At 39.7% G+C, this 15062-nt stretch overlaps 2 protein-coding genes and 1 long non-coding RNA gene across 10 annotated transcripts in view; 1 reads left to right on the top strand and 2 right to left on the bottom strand.

The window, feature by feature from the left end:
- Positions 1 to 1014: 1014 nt before the first annotated feature.
- On the bottom strand, positions 1015 to 7486 carry myd88 (MYD88 innate immune signal transduction adaptor). Of its 4 annotated transcripts, none has more exons than XM_053611567.1 (6): positions 6888 to 7472; positions 5364 to 5465; positions 4948 to 5128; positions 4726 to 4817; positions 4334 to 4494; positions 1015 to 1583 (listed from the first exon to the last, which is right to left on the bottom strand). In XM_053611567.1, the coding sequence occupies exons 1-5, from the start codon at positions 7195 to 7197 to the stop codon at positions 4340 to 4342; spliced, it is 840 nt and encodes a 279-aa protein (XP_053467542.1). In that variant the 5' UTR covers positions 7198 to 7472; the 3' UTR covers positions 1015 to 1583; positions 4334 to 4339. The 4 variants fall into 4 exon arrangements, with proteins under 4 accessions (XP_053467542.1, XP_053467541.1, XP_053467543.1 ...); XM_053611566.1 differs by having other exon boundaries at positions 1015 to 2126; positions 6888 to 7470; XM_053611568.1 differs by having other exon boundaries at positions 1015 to 4494; positions 4948 to 5161; positions 5382 to 5465; positions 6888 to 7486.
- Positions 6941 to 10777, top strand: LOC128599685 (uncharacterized). The gene is made up of 3 exons (XR_008384464.1): positions 6941 to 7041; positions 7659 to 7913; positions 8059 to 10777. It is a non-coding gene; the product is annotated as an uncharacterized LOC128599685 (long non-coding RNA).
- A 1918-nt stretch (positions 10778 to 12695) lies between these two features.
- Positions 12696 to 15062, bottom strand: part of map3k22 (mitogen-activated protein kinase kinase kinase 22) — a 59315-nt gene continuing 56948 nt past the window's right edge. For all 5 annotated transcript variants that reach the window (XM_053611562.1, XM_053611558.1, XM_053611559.1 and 2 more), the window contains one exon: positions 12696 to 14744. In XM_053611562.1, coding sequence (XP_053467537.1) covers positions 14516 to 14744 — 229 coding nt within the window. In that variant the 3' untranslated portion in view covers positions 12696 to 14515. The remainder of the gene's footprint in view (positions 14745 to 15062) is intronic.

The following is a 15062-nucleotide window of genomic DNA, read 5'->3' as shown; positions in this document are numbered from 1 at the left end:
AGTAAGCAAATATTACAAAGGGGTTAAACTGGACCAAACTGCTTACACACTGCTTTTTAATTCCCAACAATACAGCGACAAATAGTCAGAAATAATCCAAAGAAAACGTTCATAAGTACTATATCACATTTTCTCCTTAACTCCTTAGCTGCACAGATCTTGATATATGATCTGTACAGAATCTTAAACAGGGCTTTGCGTTGGCAAGTATTCACCCTCTTTGGCCTTGACCATTCTGTATCAGAAATGGACTTAACTTGGATTATATGTAATGAATCTACACAGAATAACCGGTCGTGCAGGGGAAAAAATCAATATAGTCTTTAAAATTATTTAGTAAAAGTAGTGCTTGCATAAGTATTCACGCCTAAGTGTAGCAAGTTGGCATCAAAAGTCACATGATTAGATCAATGGTATCAACCTGTGTGCGCACATGACCTCAATACACGGATATACAGTAGCTGTTTCTGGAAGAACCCAGAGTTGCTTAAAGAACTTACCTAAACAAACAGCAGCATCATGTGAACTGCACACAGGTGGATTTGACATGGGATTACTCCGGGTTCTCCGGTTTCCTTCCACCTCCCAAACATGAATTGGTAATTCTGAATCAGCCCTAGATATGAAGATAAGAAATTTTTGTATATTATACATACAGTAGCATCACCATCGTCCATTTGACAGCCTGGGTTCCAGATTAAATGTAATTAAATTACTGAATATTACAAATATAATGGTAATGAGTCTTTATTGGTCACGTATACATTACAGCACAGTGAAATTGTTTTCTTCGCATATCCCAGCATCTTAGGAGGTTGGGGTCAGAGCGCAGGGTCAGCCGTGATACAGCGCCCCCTGGAGCAGAGAGCGTTAAGGGCCTTGCTCAAGGGCCCAACAGTGGCAGCTTGGCAGTGCTGAGGCTTGAACCCCCGACCTTCCGCTCAGTAACCCAGAGCCTTAACCACCAATCCACCACTGCCCCAGTAGTGTAATAATAGTGTAATATTCTTTAAAAAAAAAAAAAAAAAAAAAAAAAAAAAAAAAGTGGTTGTTTTTATTAGAGATGGCATGGATCTGATATCCAGGATGAGAGAAGATGGATCTGATATACCAGGGTGAGAGAAGGAAAAAAAAAAAAGATACCAGCAAAAAATTGTGGATGGGATACTGGGGAAAACATATTGCGAGTTGGAATTGGATTTGGAAAAATTAATGTATTTTTGTGTTTGTGTTTTAACGCCATGCCAGCTTCTATGGCTACTTTCATGGCGAGAAATGTCTAACGGACTCTATATAAGGTTTTTAAAACCTTATTTTTCTTAAAAACTCTAAAATCGTGTTAGGTTTGACTTTGTTAAAAATTTCTTCCAGAAATGTTTACATATAAAGAGAGTTGGACATTTTTTCTATTGTTAGGATTAAAAAAAAAAAAAAAAAGAACAATTTACACTTTGTGACACTGTGTATTGCTTCGATTAATAAAATTTTGAAGCGTAATCGTTTTTAAAGATAACAATACCAGACGGGTATAGGGATCAGCTGATATTCAAGGGTTTGATGCTCCTTCGATCTGGAATCATTTCCTAAATGAAAGAATAAATAGCTTTTTTTAGACGACAGAAAAAAAAGTTACGTTAGTGTCTATACTATTACTTTCATTAGTAAATCAAAATTCTGTGAATATGCGAATTAGAAATCCTACGCGCACCCGCCTCTTTCGCCTCTAAACTACGTGTTACGTGGCCTATATTTGCATACTGGAATCTGATTGGCCCGTATGTTTTATGATGCTATAACACTTGCCTGCGAACACAATTCAGCAAAATCACTGCAGTAGTACTTTAACCGATATATAGTGTGCAATATTAACAACAATTTACTGTAATCATCTTTATTTTAAAGTCTGTGTGCTTATGTTATTCATGTGAGACTCAGCCAGTAGTAATAATTTCATGATGAACACCTGTTTGTACAACACTTATTTATTAAGAAAGGATCCAGTTACACAGAGTACAAAATCCATAAAATATTTCTTATGGATGTAAAGTTAAAAAAAAAAAACCCAAAAAATAAAACAGAGCTTTGCCAGAGTACACTGATAATCACGCACATTCTTTGTATCAGCGCTGAAAGACAAGAAGAAAAGTCATTTAATTTCTTATTTATTTTCCATACAATAATATAGTATCTTAGTGTGAAATGCATGATTGTCAATATTAATGATAGTTTTCTGAGCCTGGGACGTGCAGTGATCTTTGGGTACATTGATTCACATCGATTCATGAGAAATCATGAAAATGAAAAAGATCCAGTGAGAAGTAATAAGCATCGCGCAGTACAAGTAACAGATGAAAGTCTTTGACTAAAACCGTGTGAAATATCACTGTAACAACATGCAGCTGCCAAAAAGCCATTAAAAAAATGTGAGAAGCAAAAAAAAAGTTCTGAAATCATACAGATTCTTATAAATAATGCATAAACCATAAATCAGTGCCGAGTCAAATTTTGTAATGAAGCACCATATTTTCTGCTATTTATCACTATGAAACATTTAGGAAGTTTTACACTCATACTCTGGCAGGGATGTTGGACAAGTATTCCGTAACCTGGTATTTTCCAGAAATCATATTTCACATTCTTACTGATGTGTGGAGAAAAATACAATACAATTGTCTAATGCTGAAGGAATAATATTTGAAGTTTAAATATGCTGTAAAAATATAATATACTAATACATTATCTCATACATATTTGTAGTAGAATCTGAAGCTATTTTCCCCCATTTCTTCCCTCAAGTCAAGTCAAACAAACGAAACATTGCATTGCACTCAACATAAAATCACCAAAAGTATGTGGACGCCCCTCCTAATGATTGGCAGCAGAATGGGTCGTACTGAAGAGCTGAGTGACTTTCTACAGGACACCGGATTAACGTCTGTGGTTTGGGGATTGGGATGTCCGACAAGCTCGTATAGGTGTCCACATACTTTTGACCACAAATGCACTATCCATATGTGTTTAATGCTCAAAATATTTGTGTGTCGTGTCATCATGCCAAGATCTAAAGGGTTCTTTAAGGCCTTCAGAAAAAATGGTTGTGGATGCCTATGAGTCTGGCAAGGGATTTAAAAAGATCTCTAAATTATTTGAAATGCATCATTCAACGGTAAGGGAAAATTATCTACAAATGACGCAGATTTCAAACGACTGGCCATCCCGGCAAATTCAGCCCAAGAGCAGACCGTCTGATGCAAAAAGAAGTCTCCAAGAACCCCAACATTCCATCACAGGATCTGCTAGTAAATCTTGCAACTGTTGGTGTCAAAGTGCATGCTTCTACAATCAGAAAGAGATTGTACAAATGTGACCTTTTGGAATAATGTTCTCTGGACAGATGGATCGAAGATAGAGTTGTTTGGCCACAGTAACAGCAGATATGTTTTGCACAGAGAAAAGACAGCTTTTCAGGAGAAGCCCCTCATACCGACTGTGAAGCACGGTGGTGGAAATGTTATGGTCTGGGGTTGCTTCGCTGCCTCAGGGACTGAACAGCTTGCATTTATTGATTCAACTATGAATTCTGCATCATATCAAAGAGTGCTTGAGATAATGTGAGGCCATCTGTCTGAAAGTTGAACCGAAAGTGGACCTTTCAACAGGATAATGATCCTAAGCACACTAGTAAATCCACCAAGGAATGGCGGGTTATGAAATGGCCTAGGATTTGAATCCCATTGAAATGTTGTGGGTCGGAGCAAAGAATATCGCATGGAAGAGTGGTCAAAAATCCCAGCAAGCCTGGTGGACAGTTATGCAAAACGCCTACAAGTGGTTAATTCTGCTAAAGGGGGCAGTACTAGCTTCTGAGGCCAAGTGTGTACTTACTTTTCCTACAGAAGAATCTCACTATATCTATTGATATTTCTGTTGAATAAATGATTGAAAAAGCAAATTTTCCCGTTTTTGTTCAAGCATATCAACTTCATTAACAGGCGCTGTTTCAAAGATGATCAAACGTTTGCTTGTCCAAATACATCAAATAAGCCAACAATTTTCATGGGGTGTACTTATTTTTTCACGACCGTATATCGACCATTTAGTTGAACTGAACATAATTTTTTGCAATAACAACATAACTCTAAAATAAGGCATCAATTTGGCAACAGCTGTGACTTTTGCAGCAAAAGAACCAGGCTCAGCATGTACTGATTATTATTATTATTACTGAAACGGATTATTAATTGTGTAATAACTGAAACCAGAAATGATCAGGACGTGCAGCAGTGCATGTAAACATTAATGACAGTCGCGTCACTCCGCGAGATGGATGTACCCGTGTTCAGGGAAGGGAAAGGGCTTTGGCCAGTCGAACCCAGAACCAGGACTGTGTACACGGCCTGGTGTAGTCACACACGGTCAGGAAACGCAGAATACTGGGAAAGGGCTTCTTCATGGGCTTGTAGACCACAGGAATCAGCCGTTTGGTCCGAGCCCCTGTGTAGAAAGGTCAAAACACCACATCAAAGCATGGCAGGAATTGGTAAGTGGCCATAGGAAGTTATCATGAGGCCCATATATTTCTATTTTAAAGAAAAATACTTAAGAGTGTGAGATAAAAAATGCTGCAAAGGCCTATAGGTGAATAAACTGTAGCAGCGGTGTCTCAGTGTGTGTTTATTTCAAAACACATCAACAATCAGACAAAAGTGATATTTATAAACAGACCTGGGCAAAGACTGAGGGCGAATTTAGTCTGGAAGTCACAAGCATCGCTGTCCAGGTAATCATCAGAAATGACGACCACCATCCTCTTGCACCTAAAAAACAAACCGTCAGGATCTCATCACGTCTCATCCATTTTTACTAAAGTCATTAACCATCAACCAAACGAGTTCAAAGTCTAGAGCCTGGAGATGAAGCCAAGCCTCGTAAGCATCGGAGCCTTGCCTTATCTCGATGAGCTCGCTGGTGATGGTCCACACACACGTCCCGGGCAGGACGTCACGGTCAAACACGCACAGCTTCAGGTTGTAGTCGGTCTGCTCCAGCTGTCTGATCATCTCATGGACAAACTGGAAGTCGTTCTGGCAGTAGCAAATGAAAGCGTCGAACATCTCCGGCATGTGACCTGAACAGGAGACCAGGACACAATACACAATTTCTATCACAATATTTGAACTGGATTATTTCCCACCGAGTCTTCTCCCAAAATTGATCATAAGAGTGTTTTATCAGAGGAAACCACTATCTAAGTCCTACACAGTCCGGTGTCCAGTGAAGTCTGCTGACATCCAACTAAACCTAAAATAAACAAACAAACAAACAAATAAATAAAATCACAGAACTGTGCTGAAATTCCACACCATCATTGACGGTGATGCCTCGATCCTGGTGCCCGCTGTCCACCTCGGGCACCTGAACAGGAAGCTCCTTTTGCCTCTCTAAATACTTCCTGCAGTCGTCATCTGCACACAAAAACGAAGACGTATCTTTATTATGCTGTTGAGACAGAAATTAGCACTCGTTAACATGGCTGCCACGTCAAGATCCCAGAGAATCCGAGCGAGAAACACCGGCGCATTCTGAACCACTCGAACCAGCCACGTCTGGCACCAAAAAGGTCACATGTTCCTTGCTCTGACGTCTGACGTGAACGGCTATGTTTACGTGCACATCAAATTCCATTTAAGGTCTACGTTCGCATTGCAGCCATATTCCGAATACGGAATAATGTTCGGAATTTTCCTGTATACACCATTGTCCCAAGTACGCCCGGGTTACCTAGCCTACACCTAAGCGTATGTTAGCACCCACAATTCCTTGTGCACCAATCGTGCGCATGCATCTCCTTTCAGTGGATTTTCTGAATACGGTGTTTACATGCAACAAATTTCCGATTAAAACGGGCGTGTTCCAGGGCTGAGAATCGGAATTTGCGGAATCGGGAAATCGTTTTAAAGTGCACCTATTATGATTTTTTGAATATTACCTTTCATGTAGTATGTTATAGAGCTGTTTGTGAATGTAAAAACATCTGCAAAGTTTCAAAACTCTAAGCGCACAACAAATGGAGTTATCGACTCCCAAAAAAAAGGAACCGATTCTGAACAGCTGAAACGAGTCGTTAGTGATTCCAGACTTTACTTCCTGTACTAACCTACGTAGATTTGTAACAAAAAGCCCCGCCTCTGGTCTTCATCGGTTGCTTGCTGACAGCGGTAGACCAATCACAACAGACTGAGACATCTAACCAATCAGAGCAGAGTATGCTCTCTGAAAGGAGGCATTTAGAACGAATACTTTAACGAGTCGTTTGTGACCCTGGGGGGGAAATACAATGCTGCAGTTTAAATTACGAGCACATTAAAGTGTTTTTAGACCTCGGATGCACGTGAATCTCTCGTATGAGACCTTTAAAGCAAAATTAGGCACGTTTCAAAACCATAACAGGTGCACTTTAAATCTGAATCGGACTGCTGCGTTTACCGGCGTGACTCGATACTTATTAGAATATCGACAAAATAAATACGAAAGAATTAAGATGAATGAGTTCCAATGAAATCGAAATATAAACGTAGTCAATGTTAACATGAAGTTGTGCACTATTTAATGCATTGCACTGGATGACTGGATAATGGCATGAATGTGTGTGGATGTTCCTAATAAAATGGTCAAATCAAATTTGCATATCACAATCATTGTGATTTATTTGTAAACAAATGACTATCCTGAACAGTATGTGAATCATTGAATCTGTTGATTCAGGATATATGTGTGTACATATTTTTATATAGTGTATATGGGGTTTTTTTTACGTCATAAAACTACGAGACTTTGTATTTATGAATTGTAGTCCTATGCATGAATAAAAGTAAGTAAAAGTTGACCTATAAGTTGCTGCAGGTCTAAGATGATGTCTTTCCTCTCTGCCTGCTCCAGGAAGGACAGCAGTTTGCCCACCGTGGCCCCAGCTCGGGTCTGCCATTCCTCCAGCAGCTTCCGGGTGGGATTCTCTCTCTTCTCGTAGTTTTTAATCTCCAGGTAGGTGAACTCCATTTTCTCGGCGATTTCGGTCCAGTCTGCTGCCACCGTGTTCGTGGGGTTTAAATACAAAGCCAGTCTTTTTCTCACGCTGTAGTTCAGAGCGATGGCTGGAATCGACTCATAGTCAATGCATGAAGATGAACTCGACGACATGATGCGTCACAAACAAGTGTATCAAACTTTTTGGTTTTTTTAAATTAATAACTTCCCTTACGGTGGTAAAAACCGACAAATTGCTACTTTTAACTCATTTCAGACAACAATGTAAATAAAAATAAAAAAAGACTAAGCTGAATAAACGGCGTACATACTTTATTGGCTTACTAAGTTTATCTCCGGGAAAGAGGAAATAATCGTGAATGTCATCATCAGTGACGTTTCTCAAACAGCCAATCACACGCCGAGTCGGTCCCGCGTCATCTCAATACCGGAAGTAGCTTCCCACCCATGTCCATTTCAGGCATTTTTTTTTTCTTTCACACCTGCAGTTTTGTTTCTAGATATTTATCGTCTGTTAAAGATTTTAAAGACGTTTAAAATGTTCACATAGCAACAGGTTTATAACTAAATATGTTAAATCATCCATCCATCTTCTACCGCTTACTCCTTTTCAGGGTCACGGGGAACTATCCCAGGGAGCATCGGGCACAAGGCGGGGTACACCCTGGACAGGTTGCCAGTCCATCGCAGGGCACAATCACATACACACTCACACACCCATTCATACACTACGGACACTTTAGACACGCCAATCAGCCTACCATGCATGTCTTTGGACTGGGGGAGGAAACCAGAGTACCCGGAGGAAACCCCTGCAGCACGGGGAGAACATGCAAACTCCACACACACATGGCCCTGGCGGGACTCAGGTTAAATCATGGTTTAAACTAAAAACGTCCCTTTTTTTTAATCAGGCTAAGCTGGCGGTAGCGTGCAGCTAACATTAACTAGAGTGTCTGTTACAGGAAGTAAACATTTCCTTTAATGTTAATCGGGTTGTTGTTGTTTTTACAGAAATGAACATCATCTGCGTCAGTCAGTTAGGCGGCACACCAGGAACTTGACAGGCGAGATTCCCGGATGAATGAACAGCCTCTGATTTGGCCACACCCGCGCTGATCCATGGGATATGTAGTTGTTTTTTGTTTGTTTGTTTTTAGTTAAAGGACTACAAACAAAAAATTAGATTTCTCCGTCTTGTGCCAGTTTACTTTCTGTAGGCCTCATTCTTCTCTCTTGAAAATGCAAGCTTTCTTTTTTTCATTTCTGGCCCCTTACAATACTTAAAACTTAGACGCCTTGTGTAGTCAACTCCATTTCGCCCCTGGTTGTGACCTTCTTGCTTACATTTTCAAAAAGTATCAAAATCTGGTATATTCCATCCATCCCTCCACCCATCCATTTTCCATACCGCTTATCCTACACAGGGAGCCTGGAGCCTATCCCAGGGATCTTGGGGTACATGGCTGAGGACACCCTGGACGGAGTGCCAACCCATCACAGGGCACAATCGCATATCCATTCACACACTACGGACAATTTGGAAATGCCAATCAACCTACATGCATGTCTTTAGAATGTGTGAGGAAACTGGAGTACCCAGAGGAAACCACAGAAGCATGGGGAGAACATGCAAACTTCATGCACACAAGACGGAGGTTGGAATCAAACCACTAAGCCACCGTGCATCCATCCCCCCCCCCCCTCCCCCCTCAGTATATTCATAAAGTCTAAATATAATTTTACATTGAACTGATTCATCTTGGAAAGTTACTGTTCATGAAATGAATCTGTTTACACTTATTTTTTACCAAAACTGAAGAATTTTCCTGAATGATGAAGCACAAAATGGCGTATTTTTCATCACAGCCCTTTAGGTTCTGCCTATAAACACGTACTGTTCTACTCGACTCATAAAGAAGCCCTTTATAAAATACACTGTTATTTAACAAGTCAAGTGAAATATAGCCCTGAGGTCTAACCTCCATTCAAAAAAAAAAAACCCAGAAGCATTTATTCTTTTAAATAAATATAAATTCTCTTATTTTACATCACATCCAATACAGGAATAGATTAAGCATTAACATGCTTCTTCTCTTCTCTTTTCTTGTAAATACAGACCAGAAATAGGCTGCCACAACTTCTCACTTCTCTAAACCTGCCTGCAGAGAGACAGAGACAGAGACAGAGAGAGAGACAGACAGAGAGAGAGAGAGAGGGACAGAAAGAGAGACAGACAGACAGAAAGAGAGAGACAGACAGACAGAAAGAGAGAGACAGACAGACAGACAGAGAGACAGAGAGAGAGACAGACAGAGAGAGAGAGAGGGACAGAAAGAGAGACAGACAGACAGAGAGAGACAGACAGAAAGAGAAAGTGCTCATTCTCTGGCACTAAATGGTGTTCTGCTGTTCCACACTTTCACAATTTCATCTCAAAACACACAAGCATAATTAATAATAAAAAAAGAGAACAAACTGTATTTCTTTCAAATACACAGCCTCGAGGCTTACTGTAAATATTACATCACTAAAGTTAAATGAAGTCTTCTGGGACGTGTCCTGCAACTATGATTAGTGAAAACTAAAAGGAAGTGACTGAAAGTAGGATGTTGGGGCACCGTGGCTCAGTGGCTGGCATGTTTGCCAAACACCTCTAAAAAAACTCTGTTGGGGAGGTAATTAAGTAAGAAAAGCACAAACAACAGCAGATTATTATAATTTTTTTTTTTAAATAACATGCTAATAATTACACTAATCATCTCATTCATCATCATAGTATAAATCAAGGAAGAACGGAGCTCTGAGGGAAGTGGAAAAAATCCACACGCTCTTCTCAACTGAAGTATTCGCTTTCCATTTTTCAGTCATAAGATTTCCACAGCTGTTCAAATTTCCCCTCAAATAATAACGTTTAACACAGCGTACTGTGTGTCATGGGTTAAATCACTTGACCTGTAATAGCATTCTGTTCAACATCACAATAAAAAACGTAAAAACGTACCGAATCACAACATGTCGCATTATTATTTCCATACTGCAGTTTGTCAAGAAAAGAAAGAAAGGATAAAATATGAAGTCTCCCATCGTCTGAAGTTCAATAAATTACAAACCACTTGCTTATTTATTTATTTTTAAATCTTTCCTTTATTTATTCCAATGTACAAAATCACTTTCAGAATAAATGTTTTCTGGTTTTATCATAAAGGCAATAAAGAATTGTTCATTCCTAGCCTCCTTCAAAAACCTTGGAGGTCATTTCTTCATTTACTCAGAAAAAAAACAAAACAAAAATCCAGCTCTACAAGTTCCGGTAATATCATGACTTAAGTATTTGGAATATAATAAAACATCTTGTAAAAAGTGCAGTACAATCTGTACAATGCTTATGGAAAACGTAGACACCCTTTTATGAGGTTCGGTTCAGATTTTCCAATCTGGCACTCAGTCAAACGGTTTAAGTGGCAGAATTTTAACACTGTTTTCTAAAGCAAACCTCAGATACATCCACGTTTCTCTTCCTTCTGGTTCCTTCCTAACGTGTGTAAGGCACAGACGTGCGCACTGGTGATACTGTACCACGTCGTCGGAGTGTATCAGGTGTTTCATACCTGTCCTGGTACATCATCAATTACTTACATCATTATTATTATTATTACTTTTTTACATTAAAGGTCAAGTTTGTCGTGTTGAAAAGTGCCTCTATATCTGTAATAATCACACAAATGAAAACGATTTCAAAGATACCTTAGACAAAATGTGTGAGATTATTATGCAACAGATTTGGCTAGATTAATTATTTTAAGCTTACACTTTTCTGACCCAGAGATTTCTGGCTTTAGCCCCGCCCCCACCCTCAAAAAACGATCATCTCAGATGACCACTATTACCTAGGAGGTTTACACAGAAAAAGAAAACCCAATAGGTGTATATATAGTTTCAGCACAGGGGTGGGGGTTGTTTACGGTATGACACGAAGTCTTGCTAATGTTTTCATTGCAGTTATAATTTCCCTCACAGGCAGCACCATGAAAAATTACAAACCGCCGCTTTAATTTTTTAAGAATTTTACATTTAAACTTAAAGTCCTTTGCTGTATAATCAATGGAAAATGTTTAAACCCCAGGCTCAGGCTTTGATGATTTTCAAAGGTGTCTAGCTTCCTATAAGCTCTGTACTTACAATACAATCTTTATCACCTTAGCAAGTCTGTATGTCCAAAAAAAAAAATAATAATACAGCATCACTCACGGTCTTTAACAAGGACGAATGAACGCACCATTAAAAACAACTGTGGTCATTTCCATAATTTTAAAAAAGAAATAATAATAAAAAAGAAAACGGTATAGCTCCTACGGAGAAGGCACAGGTCATGGTGATCAATAAACTGGAGGACATTGTGCGTCTGTATAGAAACAAAAAAAGTACTGCAGCGACAAATCTTTCTGATTCCTGCAAAACACTGATGACGGAATCTTCACTGAAGGATGTCAAGCCTCTTTTTCTTTATTTTAAAAACAAAAACTTCCTAATAATACCACATTTCCTCTGGTATAATACGATTACGGGAGAAAGGGGTGTGAATAATTATGATATGCTCCTTGCACAAACCATTATAATGTTTGGTTTTTTTTTTTTGATACATTACGGTCACTAATTATGACATTAAATGCCATAACACTGGCACAAAGGTGCTAAGATAAAAATATAGCTGCGAGCAGTGATTAAGGGGTCCAAGCACTTCACAACAGACTAAGTTTAAAGCAAGTATTTTTCAGCATTTTCAGGTAATGGACTCGGACAGCCTACGTGTATAATAGCAATTATAGTTATTGTGAACAACAGGTGACATCCTGCAGCACTGCACAAGGAACTGACTGACTGTTAAATGCTATTATACCTCCATTCCAATATCGCTACAGTCAGACCCCTAATTGTAATAATTGTAAAAACAGACCTAACCTCCAGATATAGCTGCGTACTGTATGCGAATGTGCTCTTTGGTTGTTTCCGACGATGAGACTACGCTCAGGTCTGAATAAACGACTGAACCTATGAGGAACGCCGATGATTCAGTCACGCTTTAGTATTCCTCGGTACTATTGCTTAGATGCAGTAAGCATTCTCGTGTTAAAATAATACAAACATCAGCATACAAACTCTGACACATATTTATAAAAAATAAGCTTCTTCAAATCTCAGCTGAGTATCCCGCACATCTAAATGCGCGACCACGACAGCGATTGAAATACGAGCGCTTCCGAACGCCGAATAACGGAACGTCCTGTTAACCTTATACCATGTATTAAAAACAAAAAAAAAGGTAAAAAATAATAATCCATGATCATTATTAGCTGAGAGCACGGCGCGGACTCGCGTGGAAGAAACGCACATCTGGTCCTCTGGAGTTACCTATTTTGGTCGTCGTACAAATGCGGCTCGGTGTCGTTTTCCCCCCTTGGTTAGATTCTAACCATCACACAGTGAGCTTAAGAGAAATTACTCAAAGAGTATCTTACAGTATCGATTTGCTCCAGGCCGTTGGTGCGGACTCGAAATCAACGACAATAAATTCATTATGAACAAATTTAACCTGGGGGGAGGGGGAGGAGTTGATTTGGATATACAGTATTAAAGGCAGTAAACATGTATTCTGTTGCATTTCTACCTACCAAGCCATATTTATTGGCTGAGAGCCTTAAAACGAACTCTTATTCACGATGGTTGACGATCTGCAAACCCGACATCTTAATCTTGAATATTTGCGCCATGTGTTTAAAGTAGAACTCCGTTATTTTTCAATGTAATTTCTATGTATGTATTACCACTGTAGAGTGTGTGTGTGTGTGTGTGTGTTATTACCTCAAACAACATGTTACCTTGTACTGAGAAAAAAATAAATAAAATAAAAAAAAAATCCCCACCAGAACAACTGTTTACTCAGAACTCACTTATAAACACTCGGAAACACTCCGGTCAAAGGAGTTAAACTAAATTTAAGCTCTAAATGTATATATTTTGTCCTTACTACCATGTGAGTACTTTTACAGACAGAATAATTTACAGTTATGCGAATAATCTGGAAGTGCTTCTTACTGTGCCGCTCTACACCACGGGAATATAAACGGGAGCACGCTGAAATGACATTATGTTCGCGATGTTCAGAATTTCAAGGTGTGCAAACAATTCAAATGAGCTCGAATACATTGCGAGACGGGTTTTTTTTTTGTTTTCTCGGAATCAATTGACTCGCGTTTGCGGTGCGAGACGAGTTAATTAACGACAAAGACGGTTCATTTTTTTCGTAACGGTTTTCACCTATCTTTACCAAGGGGTGCCAATAATTATGGATCTGACGGTATGGTTCATATTTTAAACGCATATTTGTGGAAATCAACAACCTTGCTTAGGCTTCCTTTAATAAGAGTTCGGAGTAAACAGGGTTTTTTTTTTTCTCAATTCCCAGTACAGGGAAACGTGTCTGACGTTCTATGCAGACGGGATTCGTTTTCCGTAAACGCACGTATTAACCCGGATAATCGGTCTGTATATAGTCTGTATATATATAGATTGTGGCAGTTAGGACCGATTCGCATGGGATAAATCAAAGATGCACGCATGATTGTCAAGTGTGCTACATACGCATCATTTTAATACAAGCTGATTGCTCTGACTATCATCATTAGGTCTTGTTGTAGGGGGCGTGGCCAGGAGTAACGCGTGTGATTATTAGACAGTCCCTCCAGGATTTTGCGTTCGCAGAAATGAACGCAAAATCAAGGAAACTCTGCAATATTCGCAGGAGTTTCTTTTTTATATTCTGGGCCAAGATGTGTTATTTCTACCGGTCATACCCTGATATTAATTATATTATCCCCATGTAAAAGTAATCCAATCTGAATAGGGTTTACGTCCGAGTTTGTAATCACATATACGCAACAGATGGCTAGAGAACTTCACCAGTTATTAATCCAATCCAAGCATAGAGCTGAGCAAGCTGAGGGTTAAGAGTCCAGTCGTGGCTCTCTCACAACCTCACAACCTTCTAGCCACTATCGCTAATGAATCAGTAACAGACCAGCGGTCCTCACAAACCTCATTCTTACATGGCGGATAAAACCCAATTAGCTTGGCTGAAAAGAAAAATAAATCTAATCCAAGCCAATCCTAAACCTTCCCTTTGTCTACTTTATTATTCGTGCAATGCCAATTAGACACGTCACTATTTGTGTTTGAATGGCATTGTAAACAACAGCTTCTTAGTGCTATGTGTGTTCTGTGTGTGTGTGTGTGTGTGTGTACAGTGGGAGTGTCTGAGATACACAGCCCTTGCTGAGGAGTCTGCTTTGTTCTGAGTGAGCTGGAACACGGGCGCCGGGTTCCCCCGGTCCAAGGCAGAGTGGTGATCATTAGTGGGCAGGAGTGGACTGGCACAGGGGGCGTCTCCGGGCATTTCAGTCTCCGGAGCGAATCAGAAGCTGCCCTGGACGAACGGGTGACTGAGCAGCACCTCTGCAGTGGGACGCCATTTCTCCTCCACGAAGACCTGCCGTAGGAAATCCCGGCACGCGTCCGATACGCCCTCGGGCAGGTTGGGCTTTGTGGGCTGGGTGGCGATTTTAAAGATGGCCGCCATCGCTTCGTATTCGGCCCACGGCGGCTTCTGGGTGAGCATCTCCACCACCGTGCAAGCTACACTCCTGAGAGGAAAGAGACACAAAGCTTTAGTTTTGCTGTTGTGTGATGGGTTTGTTGTGTTTCAGAATTTACTGCTGCATTTTGCTGTATTTCAAAATGACTGAGATGTGCTCTTGTTATCTTGTTTTTGAATCTGTTCTCGTGTTTTTGGGTTTTGTTGTTCTGTTTGTTGACATTTTGCATTCGCACAGAAAAATTCAGCTTTGGAATGGCGCTACATAAAGAAAATGCAACATTATTATTATTATTTAAGAAGTTAATATTCTTGCTATTAACTAAAAAAAAGCTAAATATGACTCAAACATAATTTAATTAACGTA

Source organism: Ictalurus furcatus, chromosome 23, assembly GCF_023375685.1.
Source record: "Ictalurus furcatus strain D&B chromosome 23, Billie_1.0, whole genome shotgun sequence".
Classification (NCBI taxonomy): Eukaryota; Metazoa; Chordata; class Actinopteri; order Siluriformes; family Ictaluridae; genus Ictalurus; species Ictalurus furcatus.
The sequence above is the reverse complement of the archived record's forward strand: the minus strand, read 5'-3'. Positions and strand labels throughout refer to the sequence as shown.